Consider the following 25,101-nt stretch of genomic DNA (forward strand, 5'->3'; position numbering starts at 1 on the left):
CCTCATACTGACCACAAGCTCATTGGCACGCCAGTCTGCATACATGACCCAGATCATTGCTAAATGGCAGTGATCAGGCAGCACAATGTCTTGCAGAGTTGTGGCTAGACCTTCTTTAACCTGGGACACATATACAGTGGGGAAAAAAAGTATTTAGTCAGTCAGCAATAGTGCAAGTTCCACCACTTAAAAAGATGAGAGGCGTCTGTAATTTACATCATAGGTAGACCTCAACTATGGGAGGCAAACTGAGAAAAAAAAATCCAGAAAATCACATTGTCTGTTTTTTTTTCATTTTATTTGCATATTATGGTGGAAAATAAGTATTTGGTCAGAAACAAAATTTCATCTCAATACTTTGTGATATATCCTTTGTTGGCAATGACAGAGGTCAAACGTTTTCTGAAAGTCTTCACAAGGTTGCCACACACTGTTGTTGGTATGTTGGCCCATTCCTCCATGCAGATCTCCTCTAGAGCAGTGATGTTTTTGGCTTTTCGCTTGGCAACACGGACTTTCAACTCCCTCCAAAGGTTTTCTATAGGGTTGAGATCTGGAGACTGGCTAGGCCACTCCAGGACCTTGAAATGCTTCTTACGAAGCCACTCCTTCGTTGCCCTGGCGGTGTGCTTTAGATCATTGTCATGTTGAAAGACCCAGCCACGTTTCATCTTCAATGCCCTTGCTGATGGAAGGAGGTTTGCACTCAAAATCTCACGATACATGGTCCCATTCATTCTTTCATGTACCCGGATCAGTCGTCCTGGCCCCTTTGCAGAGAAACAGCCCCAAAGCATGATGTTTCCACCACCATGCTTTACAGTAGGTATGGTGTTTGATGGATGCAACTCAGTATTCTTTTTTCTCCAAACACGACAAGTTGTGTTTCTACCAAACAGTTCCAGTTTGGTTTCATCAGACCATAGGACATTCTCCCAAAACTCCTCTGGATCATCCAAATGCTCTCTAGCAAACTTCAGACGGGCCCGGACATGTACAGGCTTAAGCAGTGGGACACGTCTGGCACTGCAGGATCTGAGTCCATGGTGGCGTAGTGTGTTACTTATGGTAGGCCTTGTTACATTGGTCCCAGCTCTCTGCAGTTCATTCACTAGGTCCCCCCGCGTGGATCTGGGATTTTTGCTCACCGTTCTTGTGATCATTCTGACCCCACGGGGTGGGATTTTGCGTGGAGCACAAGATCGAGGGAGATTATCAGTGGTCTTGTATGTCTTCCATTTTCTAATTATTGCTCCCACAGTTGATTTCTTCACTCCAAGTTGGTTGGCTATTGCAGATTCAGTCTTCCCAGCCTGGTGCAGGGCTACAATTTTGTTTCTGGTGTCCTTTGACAGCTCTTTGGTCTTCACCATAGTGGAGTTTGGAGTCAGACTGTTTGAGGGTGTGCACAGGTGTCTTTTTATACTGATAACAAGCTTAAACAGGTGCCATTACTACAGGTAATGAGTGGAGGAAAGAGGAGACTCTTAAAGAAGAAGTTACAGGTCTGTGAGAGCCAGAAATCTTGATTGCTTGTTTCTGACCAAATACTTATTTTCCACCATAATATGCAAATAAAATGAAAAAAATACAGACAATGTGATTTTCTGGATTTTTTTTTCTCAGTTTGTCTCCCATAGTTGAGGTCTACCTATGATGTAAATTACAGACGCCTCTCATCTTTTTAAGTGGTGGAACTTGCACTTTTGCTGACTGACTAAATACTTTTTTTCCCCACTGTATATTCTATATAAATTCTTTCCAAGCCAGACTGGCTTGTTGCCTCCCCATCTGGCACCCAGCACCCTTTGCACATGCTCCACCAACTCCCACCTAGCCTTTCCCAGAGTCCTGGAAATCTGCATGAATCCTTGAGATATAAAGTGATAACACAGAAAGATAAAGTGATTATCTATATACAGAGTACGTGACAACTACTAGATCAGTGCAGGACTGACCACAGAGACTGCCCTGATTACCCAATTAATTCTCTATGGAACAGCTAAAGATAGCTATGTTGTATACTCAAGACTTCCACTATTCTAGTAGGTAACCCCTATCCTGTAGATCCTGCTCATTTGGGGTTTTCTGTGAAAATGATGTCCAATTTCCCTTTTTTTCTCATTTTTTGTGTTGTTCCAATACACACAAAGGAGCTAAATATGTACAGTGGGAGAAATAAGTATTCGATCCCTTCCTGATGTTGTAAGTTTGCTCACTGATGAAGACTTGAACAGTCTATAATTTTTAAGGGTAGGTTAATTTTAACATTGAGAGGTAGAATATCAAAAATAAAATCCAGAAAGTCACACTGTATAAATTATATAAATGTATTTGCATTTTACAGTGAGAAATAAGTATTTGATCCCTCTAGCAAACAAGACTTAATATTTGGTGGCAAAACCCTTGTTGGCAAGCACAGCAGTCAGATGTTTTTTGTAGTGGATGATGAGGTTTGCGCACATGTCATGAGGAATTTTGGTCCACTCCTCTTTGCAGATTATCTCTAAATCACTAAAATTTTGAGACCATCTCTTGGCCACTCGGAGCTTCAACTCCCTCCATAAGTTTTTTACGAGATTAAGGTCTGAAGACTGGCTAGGTCACTCCATGACCTTAATGTACCTCTTTTTGAGCCACTCCTTTGTTGCCTTGGCTGTATTTTTGGGTCCGCCACGACCCATTTTTAATGTCCTGGCAGAGGGAAGGAGGTTGTCACTCAGGATTTTACGGTACATGGCTCCATCCATTCTCCCATTGATGCGTTGTAGTAGTCCTGTGCCCTTAGCAGAGAAACACCCCCAAAACATAATATTTCCACCTCCATGCTTGACAGTGGGGACGGTGTTCTTTGAGTCATAGGCAGCATTTTTCTTCCTCCAAACACCGCGAGTTGAGTTAATGCCAAAGAGCTCAATTTTTGTCTCATCTGACCACAGCACCTTCTCCCAATCACTCACAGAATCATCCATGTTTTCATTGGCATACTTCAGATGGGCCTGCACATGTGCCTTCTTGAGCAGGGGGAACTTGCGGGCACTGGAGAATTTTAAACTTTTATGGCATAATGTGAAACCAAAGGTTGTCTTGGTGATTGTGGTAGTTTTAGGCTGATCTCTCACCTTCCTCATGATCAAGGATACCCAATGAGGTAAGATTTTGCACAGTGCCCCAGATCGATGTCGATTGACAGTCATTTTGTATTTCTTCAATTTTCTTACTATTGCTCCAACAGTTGTCTCCTTCACACCCAGTGTCTTACCTATGGTTTTTTAGCCCATTCCAGCTTTGTACAGGTCTATGATTTTGTCCCTGACATCCTTAGAAAGCTCTTTAGTCTTGCCCATGTTGAAGAGGTTAGAGTCTGACTGATTAATTGAGTCTGTGGACAGGAGACTTTTATAAAGGTGACTATGTAAGACACCTATCTTTAATGCAGGTAATGAGTTGATTAGGAGCATCTACAGTTGTGGCCAAAAGTATTGACACCCCTGCAATTTTGTCAGATAATACTCAGTTTCTTCCTGAAAATGATTGGAATCACAAATTCTTTGGTATTATTATCTTCATTTAATTTGTCTTAAATGAAAAAACACAACAGAGAATGAAGCAAAAAGCAAAACATTGATCATTTCACACAAAACTCAAAAAATGGGCCAGACAAAAGTATTGGCACCCTCAGCCTAAATACTTGGTTGCACAACCTTTAGCCAAAATAACTGCGACCAATCGCTTCCATTAACCATCAATGAGTTTCTTACAATGCTCTGCTGGAATTTTAGACCATTCTTCTTTGGCAAACTGCTCCAGGTCCCTGATATTAGAAGGGTGCCTTCTCCAAACTGCCATTTTTAGATCTCTCCACAGGTGTTCTATGGGATTCAGGTCTGGACTCATTGCTGGCCACCTTAGAAGTCTCCAGTGCTTTCTCTCAAACCATTTTCTAGTGCTTTTTGAAGTGTGTTTTGGTTCATTGTCCTGCTGGAAGACCCATGACCTCTGAGAAAGACCCAGCTTTCTCACACTGTGCCCTACATTATGCTGCAAAATTTGTTGGTAGTCTTCAGACTTCATAATGCCATGCACACGGTCAAGCAGTCCAGTGCCAGAGGCAGCAAAGCAACCCCAAAACATCAGGGAACCTCCGCCATGTTTGACTGTAGGGGCCGTGTTTTCTTCTATGAATGCTTCTTTTTTTCTCCTGTAAACTCTATGCTGATGCCTTTGCCCAAAAAGCTCTACTTTTGTCTCATCTGACCAGAGAACATTCTTCCAAAACGTTTTAGGCTTTTTCAGGTAAGTTTTGGCAAACTCCAGCCTGGCTTTTTTATGTCTCGGGGTAAGAAGTGGGGTCTTCCTGGGTCTCCTACCATACAGTCCCTTTTCATTCAGACGCCAACGGATAGTACGGGTTGACACTGTTGTACCCTCGGACTGCAGGGCAGCTTGAACTTGTTTGGATGTTAGTGGAGGTTCTTTATCCAACATCCGCACAATCTTGCGTTGAAATCTCTTGTCAATTTTTCTTTTCCGTCCACATCTAGGGAGGTTAGCCACAGTGCCATGGGCTTTAAACTTCTTGATGACACTGCGCATGGTAGAAACAGGAACATTCAGGTCTTTGGAGATGGACTTGTAGCCTTGAGATTGCTCATGCTTCCTCACAAATTGGTTTCTCAAGTCCTCAGACAGTTCTTTGGTCTTCTTTCTTTTCTCCATGCTCAATGTGGTACACACAAGGACACAGGACAGAGGTTGAGTCAATTTTAATCCATGTCAACTGGCTGCAAGTGTGATTTAGTTATTGCCAACACCTGTTAGGTGCCACAGGTAAGTTACAGGTGCTGTTAATTACACAAATTAGAGAAGCATCACATGATTTTTCGAACAGTGCCAATACTTTTGTCCACCCTCTTTTTTTATGTTTGGTGTGGAATTATATCCAATTTGGCTTTAGGACAATTCTTTTTGTGTTTTTTCATTTAAGACAAATTAAATGAAGATAATAATACCAAAGAATTTGTGTTTGCAATCATTTTCAGGAAGAAACTGAGTATTATCTGACAAAATTGCAGGGGTGTCAATACTTTTGGCCACAACTGTATCTGGTCTGTAGGAGCCAGAACGCTTAATGGTTGGTAGTGGATCAAATACTTATTTCTCACTGCAAAATGCAAATAAATGTATTTAATTTATACAATGTGATTTTCTGGATTTTATTTTTGATATTCTATCTCTCAATCTTAAAATTAACCTACCTTTAAAATTATAGACTGTTCATGTCTTTGTCAGTGGACAAACGTACAAAATCAGCAAGGGATCAAATACATTTTTTCCCCCACTGTATATAACAAAACCTGTGTAAGTACAATAATTTTCTGGGAGAAATACTTCATTGTCAAGGGTGCCAACACTTTCTGCCATGACTGTTGTAAGATGGCCGCAGGACAGGTCCTTGAAGCAAGATATGTATCATTGAGGTTGATTGCTTTGGTGATGTAAGCCCTGGAAAGTATGCTCCAGCACCTATAGTGCTGAGAGAGTTAATAGGGTATATCAGGTTTTTATTGGCAGTCAAAGCGATGAGGGGGAATGACTGCCCACATACTGTATATCCATCGCGGGGGCGTGGTTTGACAGCTAAAATGGAGAACAAGTGTCTCATTCAGTGCCTGTGACTGGAGGTGTGCAGGTCTCCAGTGTGTTTGCTGAAGTACACTGACCTGAGCAGGCGAACTCACCCTACTAAATGGATTGTTAATTTTCTGAGGTTTTTTTCACTTTTTACTGGAAAAGGCTGTCTTTTGTTTGCTTATGCTGAGCAGTTTATGCAGTTCTAATAAACCTGCGTGAACAATTTAATGAAACTGCTTCCTGTGCTTACCTCAAACTCAGCTGAGTGAATACAAAACCCTACACTCTATATAGTATGAGCTTCTCATTGCCTATATACAGTGTGAGCCCCCACATAGCCAGCTAAATACAGTGTGAGCTCCCCCATTTCCCCCTAAATAAAGTGAGAGCCCCCACATATTCATCTATATAGTGCGAGCCCCCACATAGCCCTATATACAGTGTGAGCCCCCACATAGCCCCTTTTATATTGTGTGAGCCCGCGCATGGCCTCAAACATACAGTATGAGCCCCACATAGCATCTATATACAGTTTGAGCCCCTACATGGCCTATATATAGTATGAGCCCCCACATATCCCCTATAGACAGTGTGAGCTCCACATAGTAATCTTTATACAGTGTGAGCCCCCACATAGCTCCTTTATACAGTGTGAGCAACCACATAGCCTCCTATATACAGTATGAGCCCTCGCATAGTCTCTTAAATAGAGATGGGTGAATCTGAACAATAAAGTTTGTCGTCCGTACCAAACACCTACTGTTCAGGCACGGACACCAGGAAGCACGTGCTACTGTTCGGGTTCGGCCCCCCGAACACCGAGTGTTTGTCGCGCTGTCATGTGCACGACAGCACAGCAAACACTGCTTCTGATTGGCAGTGATGATTTTACTGCCAGTCAGAGAGACACAGTTCCCATGCTTGACAACATAAGCCCGCAGCTATGATTAGAAGTATAAAGTTTACCTCCTGTCATTGGTGTCGGCTAATAGGAAAAGTGTTTTATTTTAATTCAATTAAAAGACTTTATTCTGGCTGCGTCTTTATTTACATTATAACTATAGGATTAGTAATGCATAGGTGTTTTATAGATGCCTCTCCATTAGTAATCCGTGGGCCTGATGTCACCTAACAATATAAAGGTGACATCAGTCCCACAAATATGAACCCCACTTGCCACCGCTACAGAGCAAGTGAGAAGATCCGGGCAAAGCACCAGAATTAGATTTGCCTTTTCTGTTCGGCTGCGGGCTGCTATTTTTAGGCTGGGGGCTATATCCATGGCCCATTACCAGCCTGATACTACGTGGCTCTCAGCTGGTCTGATTAAGCTTGGCTGGTTGTCAAAAAATGGGGGGAACCCCACGCCATTTGTTTAAATTATTTATTTAAATAATTAAAAAATACGGTGTGGGGACCCCTCTATTCTTAATAACCAGCCTTGCTGAAGCTGATAGCTGAGAGTTGTAGCCCCCAGGTGAGAGTTTTGCCTGGCGGGTTATCAAAAATACAGGGGAATCCACGCGTTTTTTTTTTAAAATTATTTGTCTACAGTGCAGGTGCCAGCTGATGAATACTCCCATCAGCCGTTCCTGGTCTCACTGTTATTAGCGTCACCAGGCTTCAGTTGGCACCAGTGACAAGAGGTAAACTTTATACCTCTGATCACAGCTGCGTGCTCATTCTGCCTTTGACAGCATAGGAACAACGGCTGTCTGACTGGTGGTGATGATTTTACCACTGATAACTGGTGTTTGCCGTGCTGTCATGCATATGCACATGACAGCATGGCAAACACTGGATGTTCGGGCCCCCCATTGAAGTGAATTGGGTCCAGGTTATGGTGCTGTTCTGGTACCTGAATCCAAACTTGTTGTAACTGTTCGGCCAAACATCCAGGTGTCCGCCCATCTCTACTCTTTTACAGTGTGAGCCCACACCCCGCACATAGCCCTCTATATACAGTGTAGCTCCCCACATATCCTCCTATATACAGTGTGAGCCCCCACTTAGCCTACAAATATACAATAAGACTCCACATAGCCCCTAAATACTGTGTGAGCCCCCACATATCCCACTAAATACAGTATGAGCCCCCATAGTCCCCTTTATACAGTGTGAGCCCTCACAAAACTCCTATATATAGTCTGAGCTCCCACATACTCTCTTATATACAGTAGGAGCCCTCACATAGCCTACTAAATGTAGTATAAGCCCCTTAAATACAGTATGAGCCCCACTCCCCACATAGCTCCTTAAATAGTGTGAGCCCCCACATATCCCTCTTTATAGTGTGTACCTCCACATAACCTATATACAGTATGAACTCTCAAATAGCCTCTCTATATACAGTTTTAGCCCCCATATAGCTTCTATATACAGTATAAGTTACCACATAGCCATCTATATACAGTATGAGCCCCCACATAGCCTCTCTATATACAGCGTTAGCCCCCACCTAGCCTCTCTATATACATTGTGAGCCCCTATATAGCCTCCTATATACAGTATGAGCACTTACATAGCCTCCTATATACATTATGAGATACCACATAGCCTCTTATATACAGTATGAGCCCTCACATAGCCTCCTATAGACAGCATGAGCCCCCACATAGCCTCTCTATATACAGTGTGAGCCCCCACATAGCCTCCGATATACATGCAAGCATCCCATACACATATAGATAAAAACAAAACGCATACTTACCTTGCACCCATTCCCTTGGCACTCTGCCTCTCTGTCTCTAATGCACTGACTTTCCGCACTGCAGATGCAATGAAGTGGTAGTCAGCTGGCTTAGGCCTCTTTCACACTTCAGTTTTTTACAATCAGTCACAATCCGCCAGGTTTTTGAAAAAACGGATCCTCAATTTTCTTTTGAGGATCCGGTTTTTTTCCCCATTGACGGCGGATTGTGACGGATTGCCGTCCGTTGCATCCGTTTTTTTTGAGGATCCGCCAAAAGTTGCTGTCCGTCACCATCCTCAAAAATTTTAAAACGGAGTTTGCAACGTTTTTTTCTCTGGCGGATCCTCCAGACACTGATTTAACCCGAAATTCTTTCTGGGTGCAGGACAAAAAATTTCTCTCTCTCTCTCTTAACTGAACTGTAATTGTTTTGTAAACAGGAATGGTCACAAATACCTTCATCCAGGATCCAGGAATTCATTAATAGCTACGGAAAGCGACTAGAGGCTGTTATTTTTGCAAAAGGAGGATCTTCGAAATATTAATGTCACTTTTATGTTGAGGTGCCCATACTTTTGCACCGGTCAAATTTTGTTTAAATGCAGATTGAACATTTTCTGTTAGTACAATAAACCTCATTTGAATTCAGAAATATAACTGAGTCCATCAGTTATTAGATATATGAAACTGAAATAGCTGTTGCAAAAACCAAAATTGTTATAAAGAAAAAAGGTTAACATTAATAGGGGTGCCCAAACTTTAACATATGACTGTATATATATATATATATATATATATATCCATTGTGGGAATAACTCTTTAGGGTCAGCACCTAACTCAAACATTTCTATAGAATGTATTGGTGAAATATTACACCCCATAGATTAAAATTGAACCTTGACCACCTAGATACAGTGTTTGCTCAATTGAATTCAGTGGAAGTCATGTAAGTCTATGGAGATGCACAAATCATTGCCGAAGAGCTCAGGTAGGATACCAAATTACCGGCATTGTTGCTGGTGTTTCAGCATATGTAGATGTGCAAATAGGAACTAAAAAAAACTAGTTTACCAGGATATTAGTTAAAATAGGAACCATGCACAAGACTGTGTAAGACCATGTTCACACAATCAGGATTTGATGAGTTTTTTAACCTCAGTATTTGTAAGCTAAAGTCCGGAGTGGGATAATCAGAGGAAAAGTATAATAGGAACACGTCACCACTTCTGTATTTATCACCCACTCCTGGTTTTGGCGTACAAGTGCTGAGGTAAAAAACTGACCAAATACTGAATGTGTGCACATGGCCTAATAGAAACACGTCACCACTTCTGTATTTATCACCCACTCCTGGTTTTAGCTTACAAATACTGAGGTAAAATACTGACCAAATACTGAATGTGTGCACATGACCTAATAGAAACACGTCACCACTTCTGTATTTATCACCCACTCCTGGTTTTGGCTTACAAATACTGAGGTAAAAAACTCACCAAATACTGAACGTGTGCACATGGCCTAATAGAAACACGTCACCACTTCTGTATTTATCACCCACTCCTGGTTTTGGCTTACAAATACTGAGGTAAAAAACTCACCAAATACTGAACGTGTGCACATGGCCTAATAGAAACACGTCACCACTTCTGTATTTATCACTCACTCCTGGTTTTGGCTTACAGATACTGAGGTAAAATACTGACCAAATACTGAACGTGTGCACATTTCCTAATAGAAACACGTCACCACTTCTGTATTTATCACCCACTCCTGGTTTTTGCTTACAAATACTGAGGTAAAATACAGACCAAATACTGAACGTGTGCACATGGCCTAATAGAAACACGTCACCACTTCTGTATTTATCACCCACTCCAGAAATGGCCGGAGTGAGCCTCCCGACCCCCTGGAGGAGGCGTGGGCGGAGGCCATCATGACGGGGGGTTGGAGGTTTAATGAGGGAAGGGTTAAAGGGGAGGGGGAGCTAGGGGGTATTTAAGATAGGGACTGGGGGTTTCCTGCCCTCTGTTCCTGTTTTCCCAGCTCCTGAACAGTCAGCCCCATACACTTACGGGGATGGCGGGAGTCGACCAGATCCTGGACAGGCTGCGGGCGGCAGCGGCGGTGCAGGCTCCAGGATGGCTGGAGGCTCAGGGAGGTGAGGGAGCGGAGGTCCAGGCGGGTGCGGCCTCCAGAACGGTTATCGCCCGACACCGCTCCCCGGGCCTCGCGTCGCCGTCGGAGCCCTTCCCGGGACGCTCCAGGCCGCGCGACGCTGCCTTCCCCATCCATCGCGGCGCGGCCTGGGAGGAATCCTTGTAGGCGGCGAGGCCCTGCGGCGGCGTCCGGACCTTCGCCCCGGGGCAGGAAGGGGGCGGAGCCGGCGCGCTCCCGACATCCGGCAGCACCAGCTCCTTCGGGGGGCCGCGGCAGTTATGGACGTGCCGCGTGGCCTGCCCCTACAGCTTCTAGCGTTTCGGCCGCCGGCAGAGTGGCGGCCTGCCAGGCAGCAGGGCCGGGTCCTGTTTCGTCCCCCAGCGGTGCGGGGGAACCGGCTGGAGCGGGGGGGCGCTGCTGCGCTGGCCCCGCAGCGGCGCTTGCTTCTGACCCCCTGAGCATGTTTCACAGCCCTGGGGCTGCGGCGGGACCGGAGAGCAGGCCGGCTGCAAGAAGATCTGAGCGGAGGACACTGTCGGGCTCCCAGTTGCCGTGGGGGGCCCTAGGCGGCCAGGTGCCTCGCGATGGCACATATGGAATGACTCTCGGCGGGGGGGGCCAGGAGCCTTCGGATGTGGGGGTACCTCTGCCTGGTTCAGTCCAGGGGTTTAGGCCTCTTACCCCGGCACAGGCTGCGGGGGTGTTCGGGCCGCAACAACGAGGCGATGAGTCCGCCGCCGGGAGCCGCGAGGTCCACGAGGCGTCAGGGGATCCAGGATTTCCAGCTGGAGGGCACACAGCCCCCTCGCAGCCCGGTGAGTATGCGTCTATGTCCCCTGTTTGTCACCCGCTATTATCTTCGTCAGTGGTGGTAGGGGGCCCCTTAGCAGAATCCAGGGGTGGTGGGTTTGAGGCTGGGTTGAGCAGTTCAGGGTCGGCCGGGGGTGTATGTGATATGCTGGCGGATATGCGTAGCTTGCTTTTACGTTTGGAGCGGGGTTTTGTTGGGTCGTCACCGGTAGCAGTGTGGGTTGGGCCACAGGGTGGCGGGTTGGCGGGTCAGGGCGCGGCTGCGTCGGGCCCTTGTGCTGGTGAGCCGGTGTCAGTGTCGGTGCAAAGCGACAGAGAAAAGGAGTGTCGTGTGCATTTGGATGATCGGGCGCATGGCGAGGTGTATGTGTGCTTTGAAGGTTCGTTGGGGGCCCATTTAAAAAAGGAGGTGAAAGAGCGGATATGGAAGGATAAATATGTGGAAATATTTTCGCTATTGCCTCTTGAGAAGAAGTTTAATTTGGATAAAAGTAAGAAAGAGGATAGCAAAAAGGAAGAGGAGGAAAAACGGAGGTGGCGCTTGATTCCTCAGACATTTGTAAATTGGCAGCAGGCTTTTGCCATTTTGGCGAGTGTTATTGGGGAACAGGCCCCCGATAATTGCTACGCGTTGTTTTGTTTGGATGCTATTGGGGAGGCTTACAGAGTATATGGCGGTCAGGCGTGGCTGAGGTATGATGAGCAATTTAGTCAGAGGAAAGCTGTGTGTCCGGCTAACCGCTGGGACCAAAAAGATATTGGGTTGTGGATGCGTGTGATAGCGCAAAATAAGTCTGGGAGTTCCTTTCTTGGGGGGGCTGGAAGCACCAGCCAGAATAGCGGCACCTCCGGCTCTACAAGTGGCGGGGGTCAAGGGCAGTCGGAAACGCACAAGGCGGGGGTGTGCTGGCAGTTTATCGACGGCCAGTGTAAGTTCGGGGCCAACTGTAAATTTAAACACCTCTGCTCCAATTGCAATGGTGCCTCACACGGGGCATCAAAGTGTTTCAAGAAAGGGAAGTCCAAATCTGGTGGGGGTAATTCGCAAAGGGGAGACTCCAGTGAGTCTGGAAAGGATGGTCCCCTATCTAAATAGATACCCTGATAGGATAAGAGCGGGGATGTTGTATTCGGGTTTTAAGGAGGGTTTTCGCATTCCGGGTCCTCCGTTTGAAATCCCGTTGGTTTTGAAAAATTTGCGCTCCGCCTTGGAGCATTCTTCAGTTGTTTCGGAGAAAATCCGGAAAGAAGTTTCGTTGGGTCGCATGGCGGGCCCTTTCGTGTCCCCTCCTTTTCCGAATTTAGTGGTTTCCCCGTTGGGGGTGGTTCCGATGAAGGAGCGCAATAAATTTCAGCTAATTCAGCATTTGTCTTACCCACGTGGGAGGTCGGTTAACGACGGTATTGATCCAGAGATTTGTTCGGTGGTATACTCTTCATTTGACGAGGTGGCAAGTTGGGTCCGGAAATGTGGTCGCGGTGCCCTTATGGCTAAGACTGATGTGGAATCCGCTTTTCGTTTACTTCCGGTCCACCCAGAAAGCGTGAGGTTGTTGGGCTGTTTTTGGGAAGGCAGATTTTTTGTAGATGGGTGTTTACCTATGGGTTGTTCATTGTCTTGTGCGTATTTCGAGGCTTTTAGTTCTTTTCTTGAGTGGGTCGTGTGCGACGTTTCTGGTTTTGATTCGGTGGTTCATTATTTGGACGATTTCTTGTGCATTGGCCCGGCTGATTCTTCACATTGTCTCAGGATTTTGAAAGCGATTGAGTGGGTGGCGGATCGGTTCGGGGTCCTGTTGGCACCCAAAAAAAACTGAGGGCCCCAGTACGTGTTTGCGCTTTCTGGGGATCGTCATCGATACTGTCGAATGGGAATTTCGGTTGCCTGAGGACAAGCTAGAAGATTTGAGGTCTGAGGTGGTTCGTGCACGTCGGTTGCGGAAAATATAGTTGCGGGATCTTCAGTCGCTGTTGGGAAAGCTTAACTTCGCTTGTCGGGTGATGCCGATGGGTCGAGTTTTTTCACGTAGGCTGGCTAGCGCTACTTCGGGGATTCGGGCTCCTCATCATTTTGTGAGATTGTCGGCGGAGCTCAGGGCTGATTTGGTGGTCTGGGAGTCCTTTTTGGAGGAATACAACGGTTGTTCGTTGGTAATGGCTGATGTGGTTTGTAACGATGCTTTGGATTTGTTTACGGATGCGGCGGGTGGATTCGGTTTTGGTGCCTATTTTGGAGGGCAATGGTGCGCAGCTCAGTGGCCCGCTGCGTGGGTTTCGGCTGGATTGGTGCGTAACATCACGTTGTTGGAGATTTTTCCGATTCTGGTGGCGGTACATTTGTGGGGTCAGGATTTTCGGAATCGGCGCGTTCGTTTTTATTGCGACAACATGGGTGTTGTGAGCGCGATTAATGGTCTTACTGCATCGTCCCCTCCAGTTGTCAGGGTTTTGCAGAAGTTGGTGCTATCATGTTTGTCTTTGAATGCGCATGTGACTGCGACGCATGTGCCAGAAGTGAAGAACGAGATAGCTGACTCTCTCTCGTTCACAGTGGGATCGTTTTCGTTCCTTGGCTCCGGAGGCAGAGTTCGAGGGTCTGATTTGTCCGGAGGAGTTGTGGAGGGTGGCTTACGAGCCGCAGAGTCACTGATTGTATCGTCATTGGCACCAAAAACCTGGGAGGCCTACCGGAATGCGTGGCGTATGTGGGAAGAGGTCCTTACGGCTGGCCCCACCAGTGGGGTTAGGCGTGAGCAAGAGGGTCTGTTGTCTTGGTTGGGGCAGGGCGCAAGCGAAGGTTGGTCTCGTGCGAAGGTGACACGTTTGTTGGCCGGTTTGTCTTTCGGTTTTCGGTTGCGTGAGTGCAGGGATTTGACGAAAACGTTTCTGGTGAGACAGGCGGTGAAAGGTTTTCACCGTTTCCGAGAGGGGGGGTGATTTAAGACGGCCCGTGTCTTTTAATATGCTAGAGCAATTGGGGCTGGTTCTGGGATCGGTATGCGCAGATGGATATGAGGTTGCGTTGTTTCGTCTGGCTTTTTCCTTTGCATTTTTTGGGGCACTGCGGATTGGGGAACTCGTGTCTCACAATAAAGTCGATGGGTGGGTTGCTAGCCAGGGATGTGGTTTTGACTTCCCAGGGGGTCGAGTTCTGGCTGCGTAGGTCAAAAACGGACCAGTCTGGAAAAGGCCGTCGAGTTGTGTTGGGTGTTGTGTCTGGTTCTGGAATGTGCCCGGTTCAGTGTTTGCGTAATTTTTGGGACCGTCGTCCCAGTCTGGGCGGATCTTTGTTGTGTCACGCAGATGGTGGTAGTCTGTCTCGGTATCAGTTTGTCGCGGTGTTTAAAAAGTCAATTCGGTGTTTGGGGTTGGATGATTCTCGGTTTGCCTCTCATTCTTTTAGGATTGGTGCGGCGACTGAGGCAGCTGAGTGTGGTTTGGGTCCCTCTTTCATACAGCGCATCGGCGGGTGGAGGTCTAATCGTTATCGCAGTTATGTTCGGCCTTAGGTGTGCAGGAGGTGGGCCTGGTTGGTGGGGTCCATGGGGTCGATTGAATGTTACAGGGATTGGAGCGCTATCTTTGTTGCGATATGTTTTCCTGTGAGTGTCGGTTTTAGGGGCCTGGTGTGGCGTCGGGTGTTGACGGAAATTCACGAGTGTGTCCGGATGGACCGGGCACCAGATGTTCTCGTTATTCATGCTGGGGGTAATGATCTGGCTGTCTGTCCCTTTCGGGAATTGATCAAGGACATTAAGCAAGATTGCTTGCGGTTGTGGGTAACGTATCGGGACATCACGATTGTGTGGTCTGAGATTGTGCCATGTAGGCGTTGGCGGTCCATGAGATCGTTGGAAAAGGTCAACCGGGCCAGGATCAAGGTCAACAGAGCGGTGTCTGCTTTTATAGTTAAAAATGGGGGAGTTGCCATGCGACATTTCGATTTGGACAAGGGTGAGGGCGATTACTGGTTGGCGGACGGGATTCACTTGAATGCAGTGGGTTCTGATATTTGGGCTCTCGCCCTTCAGGAGGGTATAGAGAAGGCTGTCGCTTGGCGGCTTGGTGGGGTCTCGGGTCATTGAGGCGTTCAAAGGCCCCTCGTTGTGGCGGTTTTGGGGGAGGGGGGAGTCCTTGAAGTCGGTGGAAATTGGTTTTGGAGACTCTGTGGGTAGGGTCTCCTTCGTTTAAAGGTATGCTGGTCGTGATCTGGTGAAAGGTGGATGCGGAGTTTTCCGTCGGAAGAGGGCGGATCTCCAAGGAGTTTGTGGACAATATCTATTGGTGTGCTGGTGCTCCCGAGCCTGTGGGGTAACGGCTGGGAGCAAATGGTCGGGGGTTGTTCACAATATTTTGGACTATTTCACCATGATCTTGTGGCTTCAAGGACTTCTCCTTCCAGGGTTAAATTCATTGTACTCATGTTATTTATGATACAGTGTTTATTGTTTGTTTGTTGTTATAATAAAAGGCTGCTGTGGCTATAAAATTCCAAAAGAAATACCGGTGTCTGTGTATTAGTTGTCGCAGAGGTGGGGGTGGTGGTTTTATGGTCACGGTGGGGTTTTGGGGGTAAGTCAAGGTGCTTGCTATCCCCACGAGGTAAATACTTGACAATACCAACGTCATGGTTTTGGCTTATAGATACTGAGGTAAAAACTCACCAAATACTGAGCATGTGCACATGGCCGAATAGAAACACGTCACCACTTCTGTATTTATAACCCACTCCTGGTTTTTGCTTACAAATACTGAGGTAAAAAACTCACCAAATACTGAATGTGTACACGTGGCCTAATAGAAACATGTCAACACTTCTGTATTTATCACCCACTTCTGGTTTTGGCTTACAAATACTGAGGCCGGAGTCACACTGGCGAGGAATACGGGCGCGTGAGAGGCGCAAAAAACACGCATTACACACGGACAAATGATTTTCAATGGGGTCACTCGCACCAGGCGTATTTTTCTCTTCCGTATCCTATGCTCCGTGCCAATCGCAGCATGCTGCGATTGTCAGCGTACTACGCCCGTAGTACGCCAATGCAAGTCAATGGGTGCGCAAAAAATACGGATTACACACGGAACACACGTGTGACCTGCGAGCAATACTCAGGTCTTTTGGCTGGTGACAGGAAATGGGCCAATCCATCATCAGGAAGCCTAGACATGCAAATGAGCTCAAAAACCGCTCCAGACATCCAGGAAGTACGCCTCCACGGAGTACAGCAGCAGCATGGCGTCCACATATATTAATGTTGAGATGCTCCTTGTGCTGGTGCAGGAGCGTCCCGAAATATGGGACCCACGCGATGCAAATTATGCGAACCGGACAAGAAAGGAGGCGTCATGGAGGCGCATCTGTCGCCAGATGTACCATGACTTTGGTGACAGACCACGTGATGAGCAGCATAAAATTCGTAAGTGCAACCATAAAAACATCATTAACCTTAGCGCACGCTTCAAAATTATTCTACAATCAGCACCCCCCTTCCTGGGCATGTAATTTTATTAGCCTCATGAGGCCGTTACATTTGGATGTGACACGTGGCTTCACACAGCCGTAATTAGGGGTTAGGCCACAAGCTCCTCATCCTCCTAGGCAATAAAATTATTTTCAGTGTAGCTAATGAGACCCTGTGTATCGGCCCAATTACATATGCCACCATGGGTAGAAAGCACACCCCAGAAGGCCCCATGCCTAGACTACTGTTAGAAAATGTGACCTCTCAAATATGTGATTTTGACAATCTTTCCTGTCACATTGCAGTGGAAGATGTGATGAAACGCTGGCGAAGCATCCGGGACCAGTTCCGCCGGGAACGCCAGCAGCAGTCCAGGAGTGGGGATGCTGGGCATGTGGAGAGAAAATATATCTACTATGACCGGCTGAACTTCCTCGCCCCAATTCTGGATCTGAGACCGTAAGTACATAGCTCACACCACATTACACAAATACATTACACAAATACTTTACAGGGACAAAAATATTGATGTATTTTTTCCTCTGTTCTATTTCATAACAGAACTCAATCCAACCTTACGGATCGAGGAACGGCCTCAGAGGCAGAGCCCATTATAGATCCTGTAGGGGATGAGGTGGCTGGCCCATCTTCGCCCCCTACAAGAAGGATGGCTGAAGATGAGGCATCACAAGACCACACAATGGCTGCCCTACACACCACACCACCAAGGACAGTCTGCTGCTGCCACCTCACCCATCCTGGAAGAGCCGGGCAACTTGAGCAGCAGCCCAACTGCCCAGATCATGTCCTCCCCACAGGCTGCTGTAGTATCACGGCGAACAAGAAGAAGGCGCCAGGTCACTCTTCAAGAGAGTAGGACCAATGTGGACACAGGGGTGCTAAATTGTTTGTCCAGAGTAACAACAGATGATGGTGAGGAGGCCTATGCATGTAGCCTCACCCTTTATCTCCGTGCCCTTACCCGTGAGGTCAGGCTCCGTATTAGGGGATGTATTCAGATCCTGCTTAATGCAAGCACCCCCCCCAATACCCCATATGAGGTTTTTGAATTTCTGGAGAGGTGGCAGCTCTCACCACGAAATTTAATGCGCATGAGACCATCTGCACAGATGCTTGCTCAAGCAGGGTCTGAACAGCCCCTAATACGTGGGCCAACACCTCAACCCCTTCCTCCCCCTACCCAACCGTCTATACCGCAGCACCAAATGTCTTCCTCAAGCCAACCCCACCAATATGGCCACTTGTACCCACCCAGTGTTGGAGGATGGTCCCAACCTGGTTGGGGACGATCTGGCTATCTTGGTGGATATGAGCCACGGGCCTACCAGAGCCAACAAGAACCCCTCACCATCATCAGTACTCTGGCCAGTATCCCCAACAGTCCCAGGAGGCTGGACAATTCCAGCATCATGGGCACCAGTATGGCCCCACACAGGGCGATGTTGGCCACAATGTCCAGCAGCACCCACAGGCTATTGATCCACGTTCCCCTTCCCCAACATATGAGGATTTATGATTCTGATGGTTGGAGATGTCCAGTCAGATGTAACTGGTGCTCCTAATCTAAATGTAAAAACAGGTGTTCTCCTTCACCAACATTTATAACATAATGTAACATTCACATTTTTAAACAATGTTTTCCAAACATATGAAACAATCCATCATGACAGGCAACGCTACCTCACGCCTTTCAGACAGATATTACATGTGTGTAGAAAAGAGAATCTTTAAATGCGCTATGCTGTAAACTGAAAGGATGAAAATACACTACTCACTTGCAAACGCATAGGAAAGGCGTGCTCGCCTTAGTTAAGTAGTCACCTTTTTTGTTAGCAATCTCTAGGACAAAATTTCTAGGCGACAAGCATTCAGAATAACCCGCTTTCTCTATGTATTAACAAGTGAGTTTTGTATTTTCATCCTTTCCGGTATAGCATGCTTAAATATTGTCTGGTGTACAGACAGGTAATATCTGTGTGAAAGCTGTGAAAGCCTTGCCTGTCATGGTGGAATCTTTCTATGTTTGGCTAACATTATGTGGAAATGTGAGTGTTATCTCGTTGCCTTTATTTTGGTGATGGAGCTCACCTTTTGTTGGCAAATCTAGGTTACTCTAGTGATGCAGCAATGTTTTTTTGGCCTAATGTTTGTGGCTGTTTTGTTCTGTTATGTTCATTTTACAACAAGTTAAAGAAGGCACAAAGGGTCATTTTGGCCATTACCAAATTTGTGTTAAGGCAAAATTATGTTTGCCTTTAAGCGAAAAAAAAAAGGCAAAACTAAATATTTGTCTACTCTACTTAACGTCTGATTGATTTTTCACAATCCCTCACAACATACTAACAGACACCAACCAATGCACTGAAACACTCATAGAATCATAAAGGCTTGAGTAATATATATTTTGACACACTTAAAGCAACAAATTATAACATAGACACAGCATGCTCTTGCCAAGAAGTTGCCCCCTCAGGCGAGATAAAGTAATTAGTGAAAATATCACGCACTTTGAGGCCAGAGAGCGGTCTACGTTGAGGGTTCATAGGTGGTCTCACCCTGCGCACATTGTCCGGCCTACGCACAACACCATCAGAAGAGGAGCAATCATGTATCCTGGTGAAGTTATGCAGAACAACACAGGCTTTCACAACTTCATTCACATTTTGCTCACTCAACTGAATGGCAGACTGGAGAACTCGCCATTTGGCAGAAAGAATCCCAAAGGAACACTCCACCAGTCGCCTAGCACGTGATAGGCGCAAGTTAAAAATTCTGCGCCTGTGGTCAAGGTTGCGCCGGGGATATGGCCTCATGACATTGCGCGATAACTGAAAGGCCTCATCTGCCACAAGGACATAAGGGACTGATTTTTCGTAGGAGCCTGGTAGCTGGCGTGGTGGTGGTAGATCCAACTGGTAGGTGCGTAGCCGCCGAGCCATTATGGAAGTAGTATTGAAGACTCTAGAGTCTCCCGTCCTTCCATAGGCCCCAATGTCAACAATTATAAACTTGTATTGAGGGTCTACCAGAGCCAACAATACAACAGAAAAGTATTGTTTATAATTGAAGAAATGGGAGCCTGAGTTCGGCGGCTTACGCACCCTGATATGTTTGCCATCCAGGGCCCCAATACAATTTGGAAACTGGCAGTCCTCCTCAAAGTCCCTTGATATCCTTAACCAGTCTTCCATCCTGGGCTCGGGCATGACCACTTGATGGAGTCTTGTCCAGATTTGTGCACATGTAGACCTCACTATGCCTGAAATGGTTGATTTTCCTATGAGAAACTCATGGTGGAGAGCGGCATAAGACAGGCCAGTGGACAGGAAGCTGTAGAACAACAGAAATAGTAAAGTTTAGAATGGCTAAAGTAAAAAAAAATCATTTACATGCCGACCAAACTTGTTAGGAAATGATAGAGAAGAACACACACATATTTGGTGGCACAATGACTAAGTGATATGCTGGACATATTAGATGTAACATTCTGCTGTGTTAGGTGCTTCATCTTTGGAGTAAGATGATGGCATTCAACTTTGTCCAAGAAGGGCAAAAAACATAATTTAGCACACACATTAGGAATAGAGAGAATGTGGTTGTGTAGTACATACCGTATTGTGAGTAGAAGTCGCTCCTCTGCAGATATGGCTTTGCGCATCCTTGTATCCTGAAAGGTTATCCCAGGGCGCACTGTCTGCAAGAGTCGATCAAATGTGGCAATGCTCATGCGACAGTACTGGTAAAATTTCTCCGGATGCTCCCGCAGAGAAGAATAGAGGCGGTGAAAATGCCCTCTTGTGAGTCGTTGCCTCAAAAGTGGATGGACCCACATGCGTCTCCTCCTCCACGGATCCACTATCACAGGATATGGTTGCCCAAAGCGCCGTGACAAAAGCCAAGTAAAGAGAACCTGCTCAGTAGTATTGAAACTCAGACCCTCTGCCATGCTGCACAAAGAACACCAACACACCTCGTGAAAGCAAGGTGACAAATGTACAGAATGGAGGCAGCCACCTGTTTCTGAGTGTCTAAATAGGGTGCAGGCTAATGATTTAAATTGTTTGCAGGCATGAAAACCGTTAAATGTCCATTTTGCAAGGCTGCGAGAAAATCTCGCCATACGGATTGCATACGGATGCCACACGGATTACATACGGATGCACACATGGGCAAAATACGCGACCTCACCCTGCTTACGGATGACCTACGGAGCACTGTTTAGTGGTCATTCATCCGTATTATGCAAGTAAACTACGGACCGTATTTTGCGCAGGTTAGTGTGACTCCAGCCTGAGGTAAAAATCTCACCAAATACTGAGCGTGTGCACATGGCCTAATAGAAACACGTCACCACTTCTGTATTTATCACCCACTCCTGGTTTTGGCTTACAGATACTGAGGTAAAAACTCACCAAATACTGAGCATGTGCACATGGCCTAATAGAAACACGTCACCACTTCTGTATTTATCACCCACTCCTGGTTTTGGCTTACAGATACTGAGGTAAAATACTGACCAAATACTGAACGTGTGCACATGGCCTAATAGAAACACGTCACCACTTCTGTATTTATCACCCACTCCTGGTTTTGGCTTACAGATACTGAGGTAAAATACTGACCAAATACTGAACGTGTGCACATGGCCGAATAGAAACATGTCACCACTACTGTATTTATCACCCACTCCTGGTTTTGGCTTACAGTTACTGAGGTAAAATACTGACCAAATACTGAACAGTGTGCACATGGCCTAATAGAAACACGTCACCACTTCTGTATTTATCACCCACTCCTGGTTTTGGCTTACAGATACTGAGGTAAAATACTGACCAAATACTGATGTGTGCACATGGCCGAATAGAAACACGTCACCGCTTCTGTATTTATCACCCACTCCTGGTTTTTGCTTACAAATACTGAGGTAAAATACTGACCAAATACTGAACGTGTGCACATGGCCTAATAGAAACACGTCACCACTTCTGTATTTATCACCAGCTCCTGGTTTTTGCTTACAAATACTGAAGTAAAATACTGACCAAATACTGAATGTGTGCACATGGTCTAATAGAAACACGTCACCACTTCTGTATTTATCACCGACTCCTGGTTTTGGCTTACAGATACTGAGGTACACTGACCAAATACTGAACAGTGTGCACATGGCTTAATAGAAACACGTCACCACTTCTGTATTTATCACCCACTCCTGGTTTTGGCTTACAGATACTGAGGTAAAATACTGACCAAATACTGAACGTGTGCACATGGCCTAATAGAAACACGCCACCACTTCTGTATTTATCACCCACTCCTGGTTTTGGCTTACAGATACTGAGGTAAAATACTCACCAAATACTGAACGTGTGCACATGGCCTAATAGAAACACGCCACCACTTCTGTATTTATCACCCACTCCTGGTTTTGGCTTACAGATACTGAGGTAAAATACTGACCAAATACTGAATGTGTGCACGTGGCCTAATAGAAACACGTCACCACTTCTGTATTTATCACCCATTCCTGGTTTTGGCTTACAAATACTGAGGTAAAAATATCACCAAATACTGAACAATGTGCACATGGCCTAATAAAAACACGTCACCACTTCTGAATTTATCACCCACTCCTGGTTTTGTCTTATAAATACTGAGGTAAAAAACTCACCAAATACTGAATGTGTACACGTGGCTTTAGGCTGGAGTCACACTAACCTGCGCAAAATACGGTCAGTATTTTACATGCGTAATACGGATGACAGACCCCTAAACAGTGCTCCGTATGTCATCCGTAAGCAAGGTGTGGTCGCGTATTTTGCGCATGTCAGCATCCGTATGTAATCCGTACGGCATCCGTATGGTGAGATTTTCTCGCAGGCTTGCAAAATGGACATATAATGGAGCCCTATGACAGGGTTTCTAACAGAAAGCAAAGAATAGATATAGACACATAGAATACATATATATAGATATATATATGTATTCTATGTGTCTATATCTATTCTTTCGTTTCTTTATTAAACCTGTCAGTGTGAGTTTACTGTATAGCGCACTGAATTGCCGGCTTTGCTAAAAGACACCGGGTGCGTATTTCTCGCAAGTCACACGTGTGGTCCGTGTGTAATCCGTATTTTTGCGCACCCATAGACTTGCATTGGCGTACTACGGGCGTAGTACGCTGACAATCGCAGCATGCTGCGAGTGGCACGGAGCGTAGGATACTGAGGAGAAATATACGCCTGGTGCGAGTGACCCCATAGAAAATCATTTGTCCGTGTCTAATGCGTGCTTTCTGCGCCTCTCACTCTACCGTATTCCTCGCCAGTGTGACTCCGGCCTAAGTCTTATATCTCACCTGCGCCTCTCTACAGACAATGTAAGATCAAGTCCGAGATCAAAGGTGCATTGACACCAAGGAATTCTGGGAGATTTTAGCCCTGAAGTCAGTACAACATTAATGTTTCTTTGGACTACTTGTATAACACAGACTGTAAAATTGTATCAGTATTAATAAAATAGTTACAGAAATTATTTCTATAGATGTAACACCAATGCCAAGCTGTATACATTATCTCTAAAATATATCCATATACTGACATAACGCCAGTAACTGTGTATGTAGGGTTTGCTGCAACTATTTTTATACTATTGTCTGAATACTGTTGCCATGACGACCTTCGCTTCACTTTACTTGTCTTTTTTGTGCACTTTAATCATTTGTACTGTCATATTTTTGTACTGAGATTATTATGTTTTTTTTGTAGCAAAAAATCAATATATCTTGGAGACTATTTTTGACAGACAAACTTGGTATTGGTAGAAGTATAATACTGAGCTTTGTGCTGGGTAATGGGACATTGAAGCAGTAGAGATGTTAATTCTTTATGTAACTGGTGCTGAAAAGTTTTCATTTTAGGAGTCTCCATCAATGTAAGGCTAACAGCGAGTTTTGATTCTGTGCTGTCTCCAGTGGTGCAGATCTGCTGGCAGTAAATGCAGATGGCAACATGGTGTACGACCTGTGTGAGGATGAAGCTACACTGAGCGTCATAGAAAACTGCATGACCTACAAAGGTGAGATTTAGTTGTCAGTACCATCTCCATGCTGATTACACCCAATTATACACATCGTCTCCTGACAACACTCCTGCATTATTACAAAATACCAATGATTGTCTTTCCGCTGCCTCTAACATTATGTCCTCCCTCTATCTAAAACTGAATCTGTCAAAAACTGAACTTGTTTTTCCACTAACCTACCTATGACCGATATTGCCATTTTCGTCTGTGGTTGTTCCATTACTCCCCAGAAACATGCTCACTGTCTTGGGGTCATATTTGACTCAGATCTCTCCTTCACTTCCCACATCTGATCACTCACTCGCTCATGTCACCTACACTTCAAAACCATCTCTAGAATTTGACCTATTCTTAGCTTTGACTCAGAAAAAACTCTCACTGTCACTCTTATTCATTCTCATCTGGACTATTGCAACTCGCTACTAATCAGTCTCCTAACCTCTCCCCTCTCCAATCCCTACTGAATGCAGCAGCCAGGTTCGTATTTCTTTCCAACTGCTACACCGATGTCTCTACACTGTGCCAGTCATTGCACTGATTGCCCATCTGCTACAGAGTCCAAAATAAACTTATCACTCTCACCCGCAAAGCGATCCACGGTTCAGGACCACCTTACATCTCCTCCCTCATCTCAGTCTACCACCCTGCCAGTGACCTCCTTTCTGCTAATACGAACCTCCCACACCCATCTCCAAGACTTCTAAAAGACTGGCCTTAAAATGCATTTCTTTAGACTGGCCTATCACCTCACCTCACTTATCTAACTATCTCTGTTTTGCACATACAAAATTTTCTTCAAAGTCAGGACCCTCATAGAATCTGTTACTCAGCCTCCATGCACTTAATAGCCCTCTGTGTCTGTACTTGTAAACATACTGGCTGGTGACCAGACCATGCAGCGTTATGTGAATATTCTATTTATTATATTATGGTTGGACCGTACAATGCAAGCACTTTTTCTTCCTTCAAACAGTTGATCACTTGTGTCACTGGGGTGGTTAATATGAGAACATATCATTGGCTTCTGTGTTAGTATCACTGAGATTGTACCTTGTCTTCCTACATTCACTGCTCTCTAGGTATCACACAAGAAATGGTTAACGAAGCTCGGCAGGCCCCGGAGCGTCACATGCTGAGTGATGTCAGAGCGCTGGTAGCAGCCGGACAGGACCTGAACAGAACAGACAGCCAGGGGGCCACTCTGGTGAGATGAATAGTTCAGTCATGTTACTTTCCCCA

General features: G+C 45.7%; 1 protein-coding gene across 3 annotated transcripts in view; it reads left to right on the forward strand.

The window, feature by feature from the left end:
- The window catches only part of PPP1R16B (protein phosphatase 1 regulatory subunit 16B), a 148,642-nt gene that overhangs the window by 91,071 nt on the left and 32,470 nt on the right, over positions 1-25,101 (forward strand). For all 3 annotated transcript variants that reach the window (XM_073555350.1, XM_073555348.1, XM_073555349.1), the window contains exons 5-6: positions 23,753-23,856; positions 24,942-25,066. In XM_073555350.1, the coding sequence (XP_073411451.1) occupies positions 23,753-23,856; positions 24,942-25,066 (229 nt within the window). The remainder of the gene's footprint in view (positions 1-23,752; positions 23,857-24,941; positions 25,067-25,101) is intronic.

This window comes from Dendrobates tinctorius, unplaced genomic scaffold, assembly GCF_039654945.1.
Source record: "Dendrobates tinctorius isolate UK_male_01 unplaced genomic scaffold, ASM3965494v1 ptg000223l, whole genome shotgun sequence".
NCBI lineage: Eukaryota > Metazoa > Chordata > Amphibia > Anura > Dendrobatidae > Dendrobates > Dendrobates tinctorius.